This window comes from Berghia stephanieae, chromosome 4, assembly GCF_034508935.2.
Source record: "Berghia stephanieae isolate SIO BIC M18660-M18661 chromosome 4, UCSD_Bste_1.3, whole genome shotgun sequence".
Classification (NCBI taxonomy): domain Eukaryota; kingdom Metazoa; phylum Mollusca; class Gastropoda; order Nudibranchia; family Aeolidiidae; genus Berghia; species Berghia stephanieae.
The window spans coordinates 62917234-62938439 of record NC_088363.1 but is presented as its reverse complement, the minus strand read 5'-3'; the positions used below and the strand labels follow the sequence as shown (position 1 = coordinate 62938439).

At 35.2% G+C, this 21206-nt stretch overlaps 2 protein-coding genes across 8 annotated transcripts in view; one reads left to right on the top strand and one right to left on the bottom strand.

Moving 5' to 3' along the window:
- Positions 1-4178: 4178 nt before the first annotated feature.
- LOC144970988 (spermidine synthase-like) lies at positions 4179-19363 on the bottom strand. Of its 6 annotated transcripts, none has more exons than XM_078911236.1 (9): positions 19248-19363; positions 13532-13727; positions 12471-12591; positions 11345-11437; positions 10062-10215; positions 9601-9684; positions 7936-8081; positions 7100-7222; positions 4179-6834 (listed from the first exon to the last, which is right to left on the bottom strand). In XM_078911236.1, exons 2-9 carry the CDS (start codon positions 13660-13662, stop codon positions 6802-6804), a joined length of 885 nt encoding a protein of 294 aa, XP_078767362.1. In that variant the 5' UTR covers positions 13663-13727; positions 19248-19363; the 3' UTR covers positions 4179-6801. The 6 variants fall into 6 exon arrangements, with proteins under 6 accessions (XP_078767362.1, XP_078767366.1, XP_078767361.1 ...); XM_078911240.1 differs by having other exon boundaries at positions 13532-13701; positions 19248-19360; XM_078911235.1 differs by lacking the exon at positions 19248-19363 and adding an exon at positions 16505-17036.
- A 526-nt stretch (positions 19364-19889) lies between these two features.
- LOC144970986 (ceramide-1-phosphate transfer protein-like) overlaps positions 19890-21206 on the top strand; it is a 10805-nt gene continuing 9488 nt past the window's right edge. Inside the window, exon 1 of one of the 2 annotated variants that reach the window (XM_078911234.1) lies at positions 19890-20058. The gene's annotated coding sequence lies outside the window, so the exon portion shown is untranslated. Of the gene's footprint in view, positions 20441-21206 lie in introns of both variants that reach the window. The other variant, XM_078911233.1, reaches the window with a different exon arrangement.

The following is a 21206-nucleotide window of genomic DNA, read 5'->3' as shown; positions in this document are numbered from 1 at the left end:
AACAACATTTTTGGCATGCCGGATCATAACATTTAAATTTGGCATAAATATCAACATCTACACAAAGTAAAAAGAACAAGTTAACAAAAACAACTTTTTGGCATCAAAAACTTTTGTGAGGGAGTGAAATTGAAATACAGAAGTCTGTCTGGATAGTGTTGCTCACAAAAGCAATATCTAATCCCTTATACAAAGTGAACTGCAACCCATTTACATTTCACATGTCAACTTTATTTTAACCCGGCTGATCTTTTGCATTTAGTCGTGACTGCCGCATTGCCACAATTCTTATCACAAAATGTTATCTCAGCAATAATTTAAAAAAAATAGATCTGTAATAATTTTGAGTGACTACCATATTTGCCCTTAAGAAAGGAAGCACCAAACACTTTGTAACAAGATCACTAACCTAGCAACATGAAGGGTATGCTTTAAAAAAAACAACAAAAAACCCCCCTTTAAAATGGTCATAACTCCTGAAAGAATGTATAGATATTCACTAAGTACACAAGCTGTAACAAGATCACTAACCTAGCAACATGAAGGGTATGCTTTAAAAAAAACAACAAAAAACCCCCCTTTAAAATGGTCATAAGTCCTGAAAGAATGTATAGATATTCACTAAGTACACAAGCTGTAACAAGATCACTAACCTAGCAACATGAAGGGTATGCTTTAAAAAAAAAACAACAAAAAATTCCCCTTTAAAATGGTCATAACTCCTGAAAGAATGTATAGATATTCATTAAGTACACAAGCTAATACAACTGTGTGATGGCCTAATAAAAGGTGTCAGATGTCGCGTCGACTGTTTTAAAGATATGAATATGAGCCTAAAGAGAAAAAATAAATTGTTGGAAATATGGGTTTGGGTTAGTGAAATGCTTGTTTTTGTCCCCAATTAAAATATTTTGAAAATCTTCATTCCATTTTACTCAGAAAGGATTGTTCTGTAGCGACATTTGCATTAACTTTAAGAATTCTTATTTTGTTACCGTGTTTCTGCCAGTCAGACCACCACTGAATTGTCCATTTAATTTTAATCAAAATGTGCATCACCATCATTATCTGCAACATTGACCAGGTCTTGGAGATAGGTGACTACCACTATTGCATTTCAAGTTGGTCGAACAACTTGTGTAGATTTCTACATATCAAAAAGAAACAAACTCAAACTCACAGTAAACTGACGTTAGTGTATGGCAATGGTATTATAAGCAACACAGGATCTTATACAAGCCAGTAGTCCTCTGACACTGACAGATGACAACATTGCAGATGCAATCAATTGATTTGCTATGACAAGCGAAGTTGAATTTTTAAACATAGCAATTCAGAGCTTCCAAAACCTAGAATCCATTTTAAGTCACACAGTTGAGATACTGTAAAACAGCAGGACGCTAACGAAGTCTAGAAAAGTTTAAAACAAACAAAAAACTTGACTTTCTATAAAGTACAATATCCATTCAATGTGCTCAAACTCGAAGCCCTTAACATGGGGTTTCACACCAACACCAAACACTTAAGATGAGACAAGGCTCCTGTAAGGCACTATAACAATTATTTTTTCTACAGACAATGCCAGTTTCAGCCGGGTACTCATTTGACCTGAGCACAGCGAGAGGGGCGGAGTAAAGAGCCTTTTCCAAAGACCCAACTTTGTGCTGCCCACAGCAGGACTCGAACCAGGTGCCAGCTGGTCTAAAGGCAACAGGCATATGTACTGTAGAATGGGGTGACCAAGATCACTCCCCAAATGTGGCCACTTAAAAAAAAAACATCATTATATGATATACAGTAGAATTACTTTAAACCGAAATTTTGGGGACCTTCTAAACCATTTCGGTTTAAAGACATTTTGGTTTAAAGCAAGTTCCCGTTTTGCAATGTTTTTCAATGGTAGTAACTTTTTAAGGAATTTGCTCATTTAATCGTATCATGGGTTTCCCATTAAATGGAGTTGTTGAATAAATGCCGTCTTCGTAACCATTAATTTTTAATTTTTTTTTGTGTGTGTTTTAAAAATATTTTTGGGGGTTTTCGTTTTCAATTCAAAATTGTTGAAAGAGTTGAGTTCGGGATGCCGTGTTTTTTACATACCTCTGTCTTGATCAACTTTTTTTTCATCGACTTCACATAGTATTTTAATTTTAAACTCCAACGTGTAAGCACAGTGCTTTCTTTTAGACATCTTTTAGTAAAATGCAAAGCTCTAATAAGATCGAAAGTTCTTGTGCGATAATTGATATTGAATGACGCGCAGCAACTCAGAGGTGAAGTGAAATGGAAATGAAAAGGCGTGTCAATGCTAAGCTGTCTACTACTACTAGGCATCTCTCTTTTGTTGAAAAGCCATTAGGTTCAAAGGCCTAATTTCATAGAACCCCCCCCCCCCCTCCCCCTCACACACACACACACACTTAAACAAAGTGGAAATGAAATGGCATGTCAATGGTAAGTTGTCTAACCCCCCCCCCCCCCCCCTCCCTTCCTTATTCTCGTGTTTAAAATCCAGTCAGTTCCAAAGCATCAACACACGAGCGAGAACATCTCGCTTGCGTGATTCTACACCCCAACTCCTCCTCTTTCCTCATTTTTCGCCTGCCAGTCACCCGCTGTCTTCCTTTTCCAGTCTGTGCGATTGTGGTGTTGGCCGAGCCCAAGTGCAGTGTTTGCCTACACCCCACCCATCACCCTCATCTTATACTTACGCTCTTTGTTTAATATCGCCGGGCATTATTACGTGTGGCCACCTTCCCCAATTTTTGAAGAAAAATTGAGAGAGAATAAAGGAAGGTGGTCTCAAATTGTTTCGGTTTAAAGAAAGTCCTTCTTAGAAGTATTTCGGTTCATCGTAAGAATTAGTACAAAGATAATGAAGAAACTAGTACAATTTATTAAATTCTTTGCGGTTTAAGGTATTTTTCGGTTTAGCTTCTTTCGGTTTAAAGTAATTTTACTGTATCTTGAAATTGAAATAACTTGTCCGATGTTCTTTTTCTAAAGTGTGGAGAAGGGCGAAATCTATCAAGTGATGCACATTTTACCATATTTGTTTTTTTTTATCTTTCAACTTGGTGGGGGAGGGGGCTTGTCTTAGTCACCCCCATTCTACAGTACAAGACCACAAAGCTGCACTGATGAAGGTAGGACTGTACAACCCAGTCAACATTTGCTGACCAATTTAATCACCTGATGTGAAATATAGGTGGTTCACAAAACATGACCAAAAAAAAAGATATCTTGATTTTCAAGGAGATGATGACAAAAAAAACACTTTTTTTTAACGTATTTTGGAAATTTAACAACTTTTGACTTGAGTGAGTATCATAATCATAAATACTGTTTCAGATTTTTTTCTTGCACCACCGAAATCTTTTTACTTGACTTGCAACACATTACCAAGTGGTAATACTATCAACAGTGGTATACTGCCGTACTCTGAAAAAACATGCATCTAAAATTTTGGTCAGAAAACTAGTCCTTCAGATATTGATAAATTAAAAGGAATTAAAAAAAAAACAATTAAAAACTCTTATACTTGGGACCTCACTTTGGCAACACTGACAAACTTTGTACGTCCCAGGTTTGAGAGTTTTTGCTCAGATGAGGGTAATATCCATCAATCAATAATTGAAAGACGAGCTTTCTGTACAAAATTTTGAATACATGTTTTTTTTCTCCAGATTACGGCAGAGTAGTGGGAGAAAAAACAAGGGCTGTGAGAGCTTTTATATAAAGACAATGCAGATATATAATTTATCGCCCTCAATCATTCATTCACAAATAAGCAGAATGAGGTTTTAGCACCAACTTCTTTTGCTTTTAGCATGGACTTTGTGTAGAAAGTAATCCCTCAGAGCCACAAGGCCCATGGAGCCGGAGTTAATCCCAGTTTTTATAGTGTTAAACAAACAATAGCAATTGCTTGCTACCCTTTGGATAGGATACTAGTTTATCGCAAAGTACTTTTGCCAGAAAAGATCCAGCTACCAAATCACCGCTGGGTAAAGAGGCTTAGGAAAAAGTCTTGGATTCACCTGGGATTGACCCTGCCCCCCCCCCCCCCCCTCCCTCTTTGTGTGAGAAACGAGTGCTATGACAACAACCCATTTTGTGTAAAAGGCTTATGAGGCAGCCTTCAACTTGAGTGGTAATGAAATATGATCAATTTGATGTTAACTCACAAAATAAGTTTATTTCTTTGAAAATGATCCTGAATTATTCACATAAAAAATATGTATAGATAAGTCAATATCATTTATTGATGGTGACAAAAAGTGACAAAGGAGAAACATTTTGAACAATTGCCAATACTATAAGCCCCATTTTCACTGCATTAACCTTTAGAGAATTGAGATGATAAACTATCAATGATACTTTAACTTCTGAAGAGTGAGAAATTGTACCCGTATGTTCCACCACACATCAACACTATCACTGCCAATACATTGATTGGGGAGGGGAGGGGGGGATGGTAATTTTTTTTAAAAGGAGGAAATTCCTCCTTTGACTCTAAAATCACGGATAACTGTGGATCCAATGAAAACCATCAACACTGATTTATGTAAAGACACTATCTTTTTGGCTATAAAATAGTCTTGACGAAATAATATCTAGATACACAATAACATTTGGGGAGATGGATAATCGTAATCACTTACAAAGTATCATAAATCCAAAAATGTTACGTACACTTTGTATGTAAAGGAAAAACCCAAACATTGACATCCATTTCTTTGTAAATTGATTGGAGATTACTTAATACAACTTCAGTGGGGTTTTTTTTTTCTTCTTATAATTTGAGCTTTAAACAACATGTGATTTACATAATATTCAACTTTTTTTTTTAATGGGGAAAGGGGGAAAATGAAGAAAAGGAAGAACAGAGAAGAAAAATAAAACATTTGTTCCTCGATCAAATTAATTTGCCTAGTTTTATTAAAAACTGAGTTGAAAGACTCCCCTCCTCCCCCACATGTACTTATTGGCAGATCTGATAACCAAAATTGATACAGGCAAATTTTTTCAATGGAAGTACTCTTAAAATGAAGCAGAGCACCATCCATTAAGGAAATATCAAATGAAGCCCATTATTGCATTCTGTTATCAGACCTGCAAATATGTCCACAATGGCCGCCCCCAAAAGAAAAAAATTCTGTATCATGTTGTCGTGAATTTAAAAAACTGGGTGAAAACGATTAAAGTTATAAAATTTAAGACATTCTTTTAAGTAGTTTAAGAAGCTACATTAATTTTTACTGATGGGTTATAATTATATAAAATACAATTAAACTTTATAATTTAGACCTTAAAGTTAAACTTCAGAATCTGGCTTATCCCAACATAATGCTGGATTGTGGTGATGAGTCAGAATTGGTGTAAATGGAGAGAGAAAAAAAATATTACTATAATTACATTAAAAATGCATAATTCGAGATAGTCATTGGTTTTAAAACAAAAAGTCAACCGATGAAAGAAAAAGCATAAATTTTGATATCATTGGCTTGGAAAAGGAAGATGGTATCCAACAAACAATTTAGTGAAATTAACTTGAAGTCCCAGTTCTAACACTAACAACAGCCTTGTGCCCAAGACAAAAAAAAGGGTCATAAAATACACTTCATAACCACATTCAATCAAACCAAAATGCTGCATGCAGGTCTCAAAATTTGACTATAGGGTCACGAACTATGATTTATCTGCAAGTTTAACAGATATTCAAACATGTTTGATAAAGGCGCATAGTGGCCAGCTTTTCAAAGAGCTAAACGGGACACCATATCACACAATACTGTCATGACCCAAAACAGCAGTATATTTGGATTATCATATGATATAATCTAGATTTAGAGGTTTCTCCGTACCTTGTTTTAATTTGCTATTAAAATAAACCCCACATAATCCTGGGACCCACAAGAGTCATTTCTATACATATAAACAGTCCAAATTTTTTCTAGGACTGCCAAATTGGGACAGTCCTGAGTTTATCAGGACAGTTGGCCGATATGAAGGTGTAAGACTGACCATAGTAAAAGAATAATAATGACTAGACGACATCAGTTTACTAACTGAAAACAATCACTGACAAATTGTCTTTTCCTTATTTAAAACATAAGTTGCTAAATAAGGTCACCAGCATCATGGAAACCCTGTTTTTTTCTCTCAGCGCAATACCTCATTAATTGTTTGTAATTAGAAACAAATTCTGACAAAGATGTGACTTAAATGTAAAATACAATATGAGCCTGTACCAGAACCTGAAACTCCAAAAGAATAAAAACGATATTGATAGACAACTGCAATTTATTATTTCTCTTATAACCTATTTCAAAATTTGAGCGAGGCATTCATCAGTTGTAAACTATGACTATGATCAGAAGCGTAGGAAGTATTAATTATTTTAAACATGCTTGGAACACTTATCTTCTTAGCTGTGGTCTCCTCATGACTCATCCTATAGGGACATATCACCATAGACATGCGACCAATTGGCTAATCTAACATTTAAGATAACATAAATAGCATTATCAAAATAATTTTGAAATGGAGAAAGTTGTCATTTCTAATAAACTAAGTCCACTGGTCAGGGGCTTTACTTTAAGTGATCAAATGAATTGTATTGTAAGACCAACAAGATCCAATGTGCACGACTCTTGACAACAAACCTGGTTCTGGCACAGACCCACATTTTTAAAAACTCATCACGTTCATAGGAATAGAATCCATCAATAGACAGTAACAAAGTCTAAAAAGTTTGACATTCGACAATGTTGTTTCATTCTAATGGCATTTACTTGACTATTCAGTTGATGCTTTGTCATCCTTTAATGCCTGAGGATATAAAATGTGGAAAATACAATGTAAATTTCAAATAAAAATTAAAATGTGAAGACTGCAGAACTATAATCTCAATAAAAGAATAATAGCATTAAAAAATTTATCCACCCACTGTTTATCAAGATGAAGAATAGAAAAAGGAAAAGAAAGAAAGAGGATAACCCTTCATTCATCTGCTAAACAGAAAAACTAATGAAAGGTTTCTACGGGAAGCTAAATTTTCAAAAATGAAATAAGTTTTTAAAAAATGTAAACTTACCTTTCTGGCAAAACGTGGAAGTATAAAAGAAGAACAATGAACTTTGGAGTCATAATATTTCAAATCAAATTTGTCCTCTTCTTCTTTGGAAAGCTTGTGGATGGGGTCTTCAAAATTTGTATCCTGAAATAGAGAAATGTAGATCCTTATAAATCACTAATCAAACCCTTCAAAAAAGTTGTCATGATAATCAAATTGTATTATATATGTAAGTAGACTTGAAAGGGTCCCAATAACTCGGTAGAGCACTAGCTTTACATGCAAAGGGAGTGGTATCAATCCCAGATATTTTCTGACCCCTCGCCCCTCCTTATCAATCCAGCACTGATTGCATAGCAGGAAAACAACAGCCACGCCTGGGTGATGGCTAAAAGAAAGAAACTGAAGGTTGTGTCTCTTTACACCATGATGACGACAATTTAAGTAAGATGGTTGAGCACGGCACTGTATGGAGTTAAAGAAAAAGAGGACGGTAAAGGGAAATGTGGCAAATTAAAATCACAGAATGGATTTGGATAAGTCTTTCATATCCCTCCTTATGATAAATGAGAGACTGGATAAGATAATAGAACAAAACTGTCGTACATGTACATATTATAAAATCGACAAATTAAATCTGGAACGAAAGCAAAACTTGATAAAGTTAACTAATCCGGTTTTGCATGGTAAAAAAAAAACAACAAAAAAGCAGCAAGATTCCAATCATGTGATTAAGTGATAATATATAGGCAGGTGTCAGAACAACTCAATAAATTTGAAAACTAAAATGAGTCATGAGGAGACCCGAGTTATGAAGACAAGTGTTCCAAACATGTTTAAAATTAGTTAATACTTACAGGATCCAATCCACACATGACAAAGCCAATCTGACCACATGGATATGTGGGGATGGTGGTATAGGCATACCCAACAGAGGGATAAAGGGTCTTACAGAAATCCAGCATGCCGCGGATCAAATCCATGTGAATCCACATACACTCACCTACAAAAATTAATGAAAGAAAGTGCAAAGAAAGATAAAAGGCTCTGTGAAAACAAGAGAGGATTAGAACATAGTTCACATTTCAAAGAATACAATTGCACTAGAACTTTTTACAACAGGAACTTTGAAATCTCAGAAAATTTTAGGCATACCTGCCTACTTGAAAGTTTCAAAATCAATAACCAACACAAAATTCGTCAATAATAAATTGTAAAATTTCAGTAATACTGAAAAAAACCCAAAAACATTTTTAAAAAAAATGTTACATACAAACTTTTAATAAACTTAGCTACCATCAATGTGAAACGGAGCGGTAGTGTTAATAAGATAATTATTTTCCCTCCTTAAAAGAAGAGAAAAAAAAAAATGCTGTGAAATCAAAATCCGTAATATTTCTTTCGTTTCCATGAGTCTGTAATTGTCATCAAATTTCCGTAACAATTACAGATGATCCGTCAAAGTAGGCAGGTATATATAAGTATCTCACTAATATGTAGAATTGTAAACCATTCACTTTATTTGTGCAGTAACCAGGCATACATCAACAAACAAGCGTCAACTAAGCTTACTGGCAACAAAAGACACTGGCTTTCTCACAGTGCAAGTAACATTTGCCTGTCAGTCGCCAACTTGTTCATAGGACCTTTTCTGATCTTATGCTAATGCCTATTTGTCTTCAAGGTGAGTCACAAAAGTTTATCGAGCGACTTTATGATTGCGTGTTAGCTATAAACAGTTCCTTGCCTTTTATTTCACCTTTCCCGAAATTTGGATGCAATAATATAGAGCATTATATATGAATAGAGAAAAAAATATTTTTTGTTGTTATAATAGATGTAACATAAAACGATTGTACAATCTATACCATCTAGAGGAATGATCTATAGCTCTGTAAATACATTAACAAAAGCATACCTCAAAGTAATAGCAATTTACTTTACTCCCACATGGGCATTTCTGATTAATAAATATGTTGGATATGGACATTTTGGCCTAGCAGTAAAGCCATGAACTCACAATATAACTTATATTAGGTTAAAGGGTTTTGGCAACATTCTAATCACCTTTGTTACTGTCAGTAACAATCTCTGTTCCTTTCTGTTTGATTTTACTACAATAACTGTTAACACATTATGTTGTATTTGTGGTGTTCACAGTTTTTCGATTTTGTGGAAAACTTTTCTTCTTGTTGAAAAAGTTATTGCTTTCACTTTTTATGTCCCCTTTTTTCTCTCCTTTACCTTCTAGTGAGCATAATGATGCTATGTTCAAGAGTAGACCAGATATGTCAATATCATAATGAATTCATATAGTTCAAAGATCAGTGTAGGTGGACACAAAAAAATTGCGATATAATTGGACTTTTGAGAAGTCACACAGAAAGAGAAATATCTTTGACTCACATTAAAAGACAACAGATTTCACATTTGATATATATGAAATTATCATGATCTATCTTTGTCTTTTACACATCGAAGTTCAAGATCAAAGACTTTTACAACTGATGATGATAACTTACCCTGACTACAGATGATACCGCCTGGCCTTAAGGCTTTTTTCATTAATTCATAATATTTCTTTTGAAACAGCGAAGAAGCTGGACCTGCATTAACAAAAATATAATTATATGAATAAATAGTTTACAGAAATCATATGAAACAAGAAATTATTGCATTCCACTGATCATGCATGACAGAACCTAAATAAGTTACTATTGCTAAACATATTATAAAAACAACAATAAACAGCAAGGGGAGGAATTCCACTGTGCATGAGCATAGTCTGCACTATGCATTATTTAGCAACAAAGGATAGTTCAGTAATAATTCCAGTAAAAACGAAACAATTTTAGATGGCTGTCTTAAAAAAACAAGTGAAAATGTCATGTAAAAATTTATTGCTCGTTGATTACATACATTACTTGTGCATCATACATTCCAATTTTAAAATATCAGCAAAAACTAAGTCGAATTGCCTCACCAATGGGATCGCTTGAGTCAGTGATAATGACATCAAACTCTCCTAGATGTTCACCCATAAAGTCAAATCCATCTTTTATATGCAATTTCATTTTGGGATGGGCGAAGCTGCTGGCCATGTTGACTAAATATTTTTTACTGACGTCGACCACCATCTGAGATTACATGGAAAGAGAGAACTCTTATAAGCATAATTTGTAAAATGTGAGAAATGGTTTTGTTTTAGTTTATCTAGGTCTTATGCAACTCCTCGCAGATATTCCTTTCTTCAAATTATGAACATAATAATTATGTTCATAATTTGAAAAAAGGAATATCTGTGAGGAGTTGCAAAATTATTGACAGCACAATAAATTTACACAGAGAATCTGCTTGGGCACTGACAATAACAAGCCTTGAGTTTAATTATAAATTTCTATTTCTATAAACTTGGCCTGCAATAAATTAAATTGCTTCAAGTAAAAACGCTGATTGCAACACCATCCATTACAGGCCTGCCAACTTTTCAGAGGCAAACTTTGAGAAATGATTTGGAAAACTGAGCTTTACATGAACATGTGATAATGATTATGATGATGAAGAAGAAGATGATGGTTTCACTAGAACAAAAAAAAACAAAACTGATATTAAAAAATCAGGAAAACAGCTGGTTATTAGGGAATTGGGGAAAGTGGTCAAACATCAAGAAATATGAGCCCCCCCCCCCCCTCCCCTTCCTGATTGACAAATCATCTGATATAATACCCTTCTTCTCACTGGCGATGACAGTGAAAAGGGGATCTCCTTAGGATATTGTTGGGCGAAGCACCACAGTGTCAAATTAGTCAAATTCCACAGGGTGGGGCAATTTGCTCATTTTCCTCTACAGTCTCATGAGAAGATCCCCTGACAGCAATGATTGTATTGACATTAATGGGGATTTTATGAATGATTTCAACAGCTCTATCAATCTTGACAGTATTCACCGGCTCTGTTTCGATAGGGACAATGTCATTGAGGTTCTCCAATAGTTCTTAATCCTGATCAAAGTGACATATGCTGAAGAGTTGATGAGGATCTTTTGTATGTTCTTTGGAAGCCTGCTTGTTGACAACAATTTTAAACTACACCAGTCTACTCATGATTCTCATTGGTTGATAACTATGCATTTTCATTGGACATCATTAACTCAAACAGCAAACTCAGGGTGTTGATAAACAAAGTGTTGGACAAACTTACATCAATATAAAATATCTTCATTGATTTATATTTAGCTGCATCGTAATTGAGACTTCTCTTAATTACCTCATCAATCTCACACTGATGGACAGACTCTACTCCTTCATGCTTCAGAACTTCACGTGCTACACCACCATCACCCCCACCAATGATTAACACCTGCAAAAACAAACAAACAAACAAAAAAAGCAATTAAATGACTAAAGTGGAAATGACAATGTATCTTATCTGGACTAATGGACCAAAAAATGACATTGAAAAACATTGAATTTTATAAAATGGATATGCACATTTACAATAAATTAATCCTGTTCAACCTGCCTCACAAACCATAATATAGATCAATAGGTGTCCTCTGTTATGTATATTAATATGAATTAAATAGATTGCAAAGAATGAAATGGTTTCTCCCATCCAACCAGCTTAAAGCAGTCGTCTGTGCTCTCATTCTTTCATGCGTCAACTATTGTAATTCACTGTTGGTGGGCCTTCTTGACAAGAAAGTTGAGACACACCAAAAGGTACACACAGAACAAGACGACCAGAATGGTCATGGGCATGTTGACACGAGAAAACAAGCGTAATAACTTAACCATGATCAGAACACTACACTGGCTGCCCGTTCGAGCCAGAATCGAATACAAAATTGTCCTTTTTTGTTTCAATGCATTAAATTCCCAATCTCCAAGCTACATTCAAGAACTTGTGGTCTCCCACTCCCCAAATATTCAGCTTAGGTCACCGGAGATCCAGCTACTAAAAGTGCCAAATACACGGCTTACTAATTTCGTAGATCGATCGATCTTTCTATAAAGCAGGACCTTCCATTTGGAATTTCCAGTTCATATTTTGTTCAATTATTAAAAGATCAATATAAAGCAAGACCATGTAAAATGTGATTATAAGTATCACCCCAGGATGACAGATTTCACAAAAAAATTTTGCACATTACATAAATCACTAGATTTAAAATTCAGTTGGCTAGGAGATGCAATTCAAAGTGGTAGAAAATTTATCGATGAATAAAATAGATTCTAACCAAAAAATTTCAGTAAACAATTTGGTTCCAAAAAATCTGAACTTAAAGTTTTAAAATTCTAAATTTGAACTAATGTTAACCCCTAGAATATGCGTCTATGTTCATTTTTTATTGCACAAAAGAAGAGTCTGCTTTTGTCATTGTTTTATTTACTTTTTTAGGATTGGGATGACAAAACAAGGGCAAATGTGCCAACATCTCTTGATAAGAAAATTCATCTCTCTCAGTGCACTGAATGACTCCGTCCAGGACTAAGACATTGCCATATGATTTGCTGGAGATAGAAACAGGATTCAAATCAGAATATCATTTGAAAATGTAAAGCATGTACCTAAAAATTTTTTTGTTTTTCACAAAACTTTAGCATAGACAATGGTGGAACCACTACTAAAACTACTATATTATGATAATAATAATAATAATAATAATAATAATAATAATAATAATAATAATAATAATAATAATAATAATAATAATAATAAGATTAATAATAAAAATAATAATAATAATAATAATAATAATAATAATAATAATAATAATAATAATAAAAATAATAATAATAATAATAATAATAAAAAGAAGGCAGACGTTTTCTGAGTTGACAATGATGATATAAGTGACTGAAACTGGATGTTATTGACTTAGATTGGGTATGCTTCAGTTGTGATCCCTGTCATTAGAAGGTACTTACAGAGTAACTGATAGTGCCAAAATATGTTTTTTTATTTTTCCATCATTAGTGTTTAAAAATGTAATGCAGGCACTGTCATAATGCCATGTGTGAACCAAAACTGTAGTTCGAGGAAACTGTGTACAAAGAATGATAAGAAAAAAAATTTGGACACTTGAATGAGTGTGAGGAAACCATACTAGAGTGTAGTGTATAATACGATAAAGCTAATGTTCATCCATTTTAAGGACGCCATTCATCTAACTTTTGTAGGTAGTCAAATGTACCAAAAACAAAATCATATACTAAACTAAACCAGTTGAGTGTCATCTTAACCAACACATCTCATTTGTCCACGGTATCATTTGCAAGATCCAACAGACAGAGTTTTTTATTTAATCTACAACGAGGGCAAAACTTTTTCACCATTTAGATTTCAGACAACAAATCTATTTTCAAGGAACCATACAAATTACAAATGACCCACGAGTATCAAAAAAAAAGTTTTTTAAAAAAAGGTGATATGCAACATTTTCAAATTTACCTTTTGAATACCAGGACATCCTGATATTTTGACTTCTCATGAAAAAGAACCTCTTCTACTTGCAATGACATGCTTTGACCAGGCCACAGCTCACTGATTTCACTGAACCATCCATTCTTGATATGATCCATTTCTAAAAGGTTTTGGTGTGTACCTCTAACTTTATAATCCTATAATGGATGGTGGAAGATAAAGACTTCAACCATGAAACGAAAGAAAAATTAACACTTGCAGGCATAGAAAACAGACCTGTTGAGTTACAAATATAAAATCTATATGAAAGTCAATGAAAAATATGAAGTTTTGATATAAAAATTTGTATCAACTGAGGGTGGATGATTTCACATAATTATAATTAAAATGACAAAAATCATTGCTGCTTTAGAATGGATGAATATGTAACCTCCAATACAGTCTTATTTACAGCGGTTCAAAGATGTAAAATAGATGAAGATTATGAACATATGCAATGGTTTTCTTAATACATTGGACTGTACCTGGACATTGCTGGTATGTGTGAAGCAAAGGGGATAAGAAAGCAAAGAACTGTTTGCAATCACAGTCTGATAATCATAATATAAATTTCCTCAGGATAAAATTCATTCTTTTTTTAATTGAGCTTTTATATAGCGCAATATCCACTGAGCATGCTCAAAGCGCTAAACAAGGGGCCCCTAATCCAACAGCAACAATTAACACATGGAACGCCTGTTAGGCGATATTACAACTTTTTCCGACTCTGTTAACGACCAGGTACTCGTTTTACACACGAGTACGGTGAGAGAATGTGAGTAAAGAGGCTTTTCCAAGGACTCAACTCAAATGCGGCGAGTGAGAAAATATTTTCAGCCCCGAAAGCCAAAATCAAATTTTAAAATTGAATGTATGCAATTGTATTGCAAATAGTACTATTTAAAAAGTTAGTTGAGCTTGGCATACTGATTGGATGCTTTTTGCGCACATTTCTGGGTCATGAAAGCTTAGAATGAGGCAATTTTCTCCCCTGTTTTCATAACACAAAAATATGGTAATCTCCAAGCAAGCAAAAAAGGGAAAAAAGAAAAGAATAAGTTTATTTATTCATTGTGTAGTACTAGCGGAGAATGAGTCATATCTCCATTTAACTAGGTCTTCGTTTTAGCTTGCAACTCACAAACAATAACCTGCGGTCACACATATGAATATGAGAATGGAAAAACTGAATATAAAACATTAAAGTTAAAGCTCCTCAGCCAGAAATTTAAAGTAAAGTGTGTAAATAATGTTTATGAGGAGAAGGATTACGGACTACTGAGAGTGAGAGTGTCTAGATCCAATATGCTCATACTCATATACACAATCACTTACTCTAAGAGATTAAGAAGCTGTAAGAGTTATCCGTCAGTGTTAATGTTACTCAGTTACTGGTTATTATAGTTATAGGCGATAGACTATAGAGTTAGAGTTAGAGTAGAGAACAGAATTTCACAATTGACGTGCACTTATTTGCAAGTCTGATTACCCAAATTGTTATGGCCACCTCTATTCGTTATTCGCAGTAGTACTGCAACTAGAAGACATCATTCGTTTCAGTTAATAGCAGTAGTAGCCTTCGAGTCTAGAGCTTTATTGTATAGAGGATTGGGCGCAAAATATAAATAAACTACATTATTATTACTATTATTATTTATTTTTTATTTATCTTTTATTATTATTTTTTAAAAATTATTCCTATTATTATTTTGTGTTTCATTGACGATCACCATGCGTCTGTTGTTGTGTAGTGATGGTGGTGTTGATGTGGTGGTTGTGATTGTAGTAGTGGTTTTGATGAAGGCTATAAGGATAATGATGATGATGTAACGGTGGTGGCAGTTGCTGTAGTTTTGATAACGATGTGGTAGCTGTGGTTATGGTAGTAATGAAGATGATTTGATGGTTGTGGTGGTAGTGTCGGTGGTAGCGATGATGAAGAGGAGGATGATGTAAAGGCAAAGGTGGTGGTGGTTGCTATAGTTTTAATAACGACGTGGAGTTTGCTGTGGTAGTGGTAGTAGTAGTAATGATGATGTGGTGGTGGATGTAGTGGTAGAGGTAGTTAATTGATGTTAACTTCTATTATTTACAGGAGCATTGAGATATGAGCTGAGAGAGAGAGAGAGAGAGAGAGAGAGAGAGAGAGAGAGAGAGAGAGAGAGAGAGAGAGAGAGAGAGAGAGAGAGAGAGAGAGAGAGAAAGATTCCTGGAACTTTATAAAATATATTTAACAATGAACGGGGACGGAACTATTCTTAATCTGACAGATAAGCTGATAGTGATAGATTTCAAGATGTGAACGAATGATCACGTCAGGGATGGGACGGTGAAATTTTCATGGATTGGCTTTGGATTGGGGTGAGAAAAACAAACCTAACTAAAACACGATCTTGTCAATTGTCAAGTTTCAGACTTGAAAAGGAAAAGTTGAAACGTTCAAAATCTCAATTCTCAGTCACACAAACTGTTTCAATCCTCCCTCCTTTTCTTACCTCATCAATTCTCAAACTATTCTAGAATCTAACACCACACTCATTCAACTTCAAGTGGTTCCACTTGTGGCTGTGGCCCCAACTGCGAATACGCACTTCGAATTGTTACCGTCTCATTTTTGTACCTAATCGAAATGCTCTCAGAAAAACAAACACAAAATATGGTCATTGCAAAACAATACTAAAATGAACCCATAATAACATAATTGCTTCCTGTGATCTCAAATATGACATTCATTATGAATGTTCACTGACACCACTGTACTGTTCACGACCGCAACCTTTCCTCTCACTTTACTCTTGACTTGGACTCAATCTGTCACATATCGACTTTTCTAAACAGCCATAATAATTGCTGGCGATACGAACATCAAAGCCATTCTCAGCCACCTTTATCTTAAATCAGTAAAGTTAAAACCCATGTAAATCACCGTACTTTTTCTATTATGTAATGTTGGTAACTTACCGGCAAGACGATTACAATGTTATTGTTTACACACGTGGAAAGAAACGGAACTGCCAGTTTTTAAGTTTTCATATAGGTAGGGGAAGTGTCTAGGGAGACAAAATCGAGCTTCTCGGGCTTTCTTTTTATATTATATACTGCAATATCCACTAAACGTTCTCAAAGCGCTTTACACAGGGCCCATCACCAACATCAACACGTAACATGTAGAACGAGACATAGCCCTTGTTAGGCCATATTACAATTATAGAAAAGAAAAAAAAAAGTTAGGCCATATTACAATTTCTTTCCGACAGAGACAACGGCCAGGTACTCATTTTACACATGAGTACGGTGATAGAATGTGAGTAAAGGGACTTTTCCAAGGACTCAACTATGCGCTGAGCGAGGCTCGAACTCAGCAGCTTCCGATCCGAAAACGTGTGTTATACCATAAGACCACAAAGCCGCACTTGCTCTCCCTTGCCAAATTGATCGATTTTGGTTAGGGAGACCAACATCTTGTTTTCCTAGCCTCTACCTTTCATAAAACGAAGACAATGGAATTTTGTCACTATAACCAGAGGAGGTGCTATCTTGAGATGGTAGTATCTTTACGCACGTAATTGCGTTTATGTAGTATACGTAATTGCGTGTGTCGTTTTATGACGTGAACTTGCTATATATACAAGTAATGTCTGAAAGGTTTTTGCATAGACCACAAGCGTATTTAGTTTTAATGTTGAAATGAACAAACACTTAGAAATAAATCTCTATATTCTTAAGGTTTTGATTTAGAAAAGGTTTCGGATATAATGGTACACACAATGGACGTTTCGGGTGTAACCCTTCGTCAGAAAAAGAAAGGAAATGATGGTTGAAAACAAATAAAACTAAATATAATGAGAATTATAGTTTGTTTACTCCTGGGTGGTCTTAGTACAATTTTCACTACATTTTGTTTTTATTTTTTCAAGTTCCTTTGTTTAACGTTTTGCTTACGACGGGTTTGCACTCGAAACAGCCATTGTTTGTAATGTTTCCATCATAAGCCTCTCCATAACATGAATGTTAGCATTACTATTGTCTCTGGCTTCAGACAGACCCCGCAGATCTGAAAACATCACCTCAACTCACTCCAACTACTCACATGGACTCATTCCCATCATATTGCTTTCACATTACAACAGCAACAACTTCCACTACTACTACAACAACAACTACTATTATTTCTACTACTACTTCTTCTACTACTACTACTACTACTACTACTACTACTACTACTACTACTACTACTACTACTACTACTACTACTACTACTACTATTATTATTATTATTATTATTATTATTATCATTATTACTCATAGTAATATTAATAGTAGTAGTAGTAGTAGTAGTAGTAGTAGTAGTAGTAGTAGTAGTAGTAGTAGTAGTAGTAGTGGTAGTGGTGGTGGTTACAAATGGCATTTATTTATGTCACATGCCCTAAGCGCTTTACAGTGATATTAAACAAAACATATTTCAGTAAGATAAGTGTGGATGGAAACGTGATACGAATTCAATTTAACAACAACATAAACCTTGATTATAGTATAGCAACTTATGACGTAAAAAGATAAAACTTTAAGCGAGATTTGAAAGTTGTCCACGAATCCAAGCATCTCACGTGTGATGGGAAAGAGTTCCAAAAATTGAGGGTGTCAAAAATTGAAAGGATTGCTCACCTATTTCATGCAAGGTCTTAGGTTTGACAAGGATTGATTGGTCATTGCTTGACCTCAAGTTTCTTTTGGGGACATAGATCTTTAGAATGTCTTTAATATAGGAGGAAGTGTTAGTGCTAAAAAATGTGTAGACAACAGTACATATTATCTTATAGGCTACTCTTTTCTCCACAGGAAGCCAATGTAACTCACGGTCGTACAATGAGTCTGGCAGCGTTATTTTGAGCAACCTGAAGTTTACACATAATTTTGTCTTTACCTAGTAGTAGTAGTAGTAGTAGTAGTAGTAGTAGTAGTAGTAGTAGTAGTAGTAGTAGTAGTAGTAGTAGTAGTAGTAGTAAAAAATAAAATAGATAAAAAATAAAATTGAGCTTTTATATAGCGCAATATCCACTTAACGTGCTCAAAGCGCTTTACAAGGGGTCCCTGGTCAACAGCAACATTTAACATGTAGGACGAGACATGACGCCTGTTAGGCGATATTACAATTTTTCGGACAAAGACAACGCTGTTAAAGGCCAGGTACTCATTTAACACCTGAGTACGGTGAGAGAATGTGAGTAAAGAGTCTTTTCCAAGGCGAGGCTCGAACCCAGGACCTTCCGATCCGAAAGCGAGTGTCATACCACTAGACCACATAGCCGCACAAGTAGTAGTAGTAGTAGTAGTAGTAGTAGTAGTAGTAGTAGTAGTAGTAGTAGTAGTAGTAGTAGTGGTGGTGATGGTTGGTGTAGTAGTACAGATAGAATGAAGTTGACGTCACTCGTGTATTTGTTATTGATTTTTGCCACCCGCGTTTATGAGTTATTCTCACTAAACTGTATTAACCAGACCATAAATGTTTAAGATTACACATTGCTTTGTGTGTTGTCCCGTTATAATTCTGGGTGGCAATGTTGTGAGTTTCTTAGCCAAGCGCATAACTATCTATATACAGCAGAAACAGTAGTAATTGGGCTGCGAGCACCGCTTTTTTTTTTTTTTTTGTTTCCTCAAAATACTTATATGCTAGTCTTTAACTTTCCGATGCTGTACTTACTGTACTAGTGAACCATAAAAATGTCTATCCAGAGAAACGTGGCTATCTCAATTATAATTAATGTCTGACCTACATTATAAAGGGCGTCCATGTTGTTATCAACCGCGTATTGCGAGGAACTTCGTCATCTTTATCATGTGACTTAACCTTAATGGAAGAGATAAGTCTTTGTTCAGCCATGAGATATCATTATCTACGACTCGTCGTTGAAATATTCCCCCTTTTCTGTCTGTCAATATTAGAAAGAAGAAAAAAAGCTGTTGTTTCCCAGCTTCTAACTTTTTAAATTAATATGCACCTCCTCCCTACTTTTATAACAATTTGCTCAAGTGAGTGCATTTTCGGTCACGCGAACGCTTGCTGTGTTTAATAACAGGTAACCAAAACTGAAGCAAGATTTTCATCCAAATTAATGATAAATGAAAAGATAATAATATTATGTTGTGAGACGAGCGGCTCGGTGGCAAACATCCCTCTCCTCTTTTCTCCAACTCACCCAATCCCCCTATCCGTACCACTTATGAAAAGGTAGGCCTATCTACTACGCAATACAATCAACAACCCAAAGCTTGTTTACACCAAAATGTGTGTGAACTTTGACTTGTTATGATTTGTGCATCAAGTACCGAGAGCAGCAAACAAAGAGAGAGAGAGAGAGAGAGAGAGAGAGAGAGAGAGAGAGATGCTTGCATGCATGCCCTCAATTTACTTCCTATAAGTAAACTCGAATCATTTTTACAACAACGCAGAGGGACTCATACTAAAAACAACAACTCTTCAACACTTGTTGGATTAATTCGAACATGCGAAAGTGAGTTATCGCTGCCCTTAACAGTTATAGTTAGATATGTCGAGTGTGTAAACGTATCTCTACTTTTAACCACTTTCATTCGTGAATGGGGTTGAAGGTTGCTGCACTATTCTTTATCTTGTGATTCTCGACTACGTATAAGTATTTAGCCTATTATCTATCTAGTTGTCATGTTATCTTTTACCTTGGTGAGATATCAATAAATTAATGAGATATATGAGCGGAAATCCTAACGGGATCGGCATATTATAGTATACAGTAGGTGCTCATAAATTAATTTGTACAATCAATTAAATAGGCAGTTGTTCAATTCCTGAGGATATATTCAGAAACATTCATAGCTGAGCGAGAGCTTCTTTTTTATTTATTTTTTTGTATCCAGGTGAGTAGTGAGTAGTCAGCAGACACATATTTCAAGTGGTTCATTATTGTTTGTTTGGGTTTGACTTTTTTCCTCTTCTTCCTCCTCCACCACCACCACCACCACCACCAAAACCTCATCCTTCTTCTTCTTCTTCTTCTTCTTCTTCTTCTTCTTCTTCTTCTTCTTCTTCTTCTTCTTCTTCTTCTTCTTCTTCTTCTTCTTCTTCTTCTCCCCCTCCTCCTCTTCCTCCTCCTCCTCCTCCTCCTCCTCCTCCTCCTCCTCCTCCTCCTCTTCTTCTTCTCTTCTTCTTCTTCTTCTTCTTCTTTCTTCTTCTTCTTCTTCTTCTTCTTCTTCTTCCTTTCTCTCCCCTCTCTCTCTCTCTCTCTCTCTCTCTCTCTCTCTCTCTCTCTCTCTCTCTCTCTCTCTCTTACTTTCTTCTTTTCCTCCTCCTCCTCCACCTCCTCCTCCTCCTCCTCCTCCTCCTCCTCCTCCTCCTCCTCCCCCTTCTTCTTCTTCTTCTTCTTCTTCTTCTTCTTCTTCTTCTTCTTCTTCTTCTTCTTCTTCTTCTTCTTCTTCTTCTTCTTCTTAATATTGTTATTATCATTATCATTATTATTATACAATTGTACTGTCCATAAATTCAGGTTTAATCACTTCACACCGTTTTATAGTTCCTCCCCCCCCCCCCCCTTTTTTTTTTTTTTCACAAGGGTGGTATACTAAAAAAAAATATGTATACCTACCTAAAGGGACAGTACTAATAATATAGTTTAAAACGAAAGTT

Bases quoted from the DNA above. Each gene is read 5' to 3' on its own strand.
- LOC144970988 (XM_078911236.1), bottom strand. From the start codon at position 13,662: ATGGATCATATCAAGAATGGATGGTTCAGTGAAATCAGTGAGCTGTGG. The intron at 11,438-12,470 runs GTAAATAAAACA...TTGTTTTTGCAG, and splicing joins GTCATCCCAATCCTAAAAAA to GTGTTAATCATTGGTGGGGG. The intron at 8,082-9,600 runs GTAAGTTATCAT...TAATTTTTGTAG, and splicing joins CGGTATCATCTGTAGTCAGG to GTGAGTGTATGTGGATTCAC.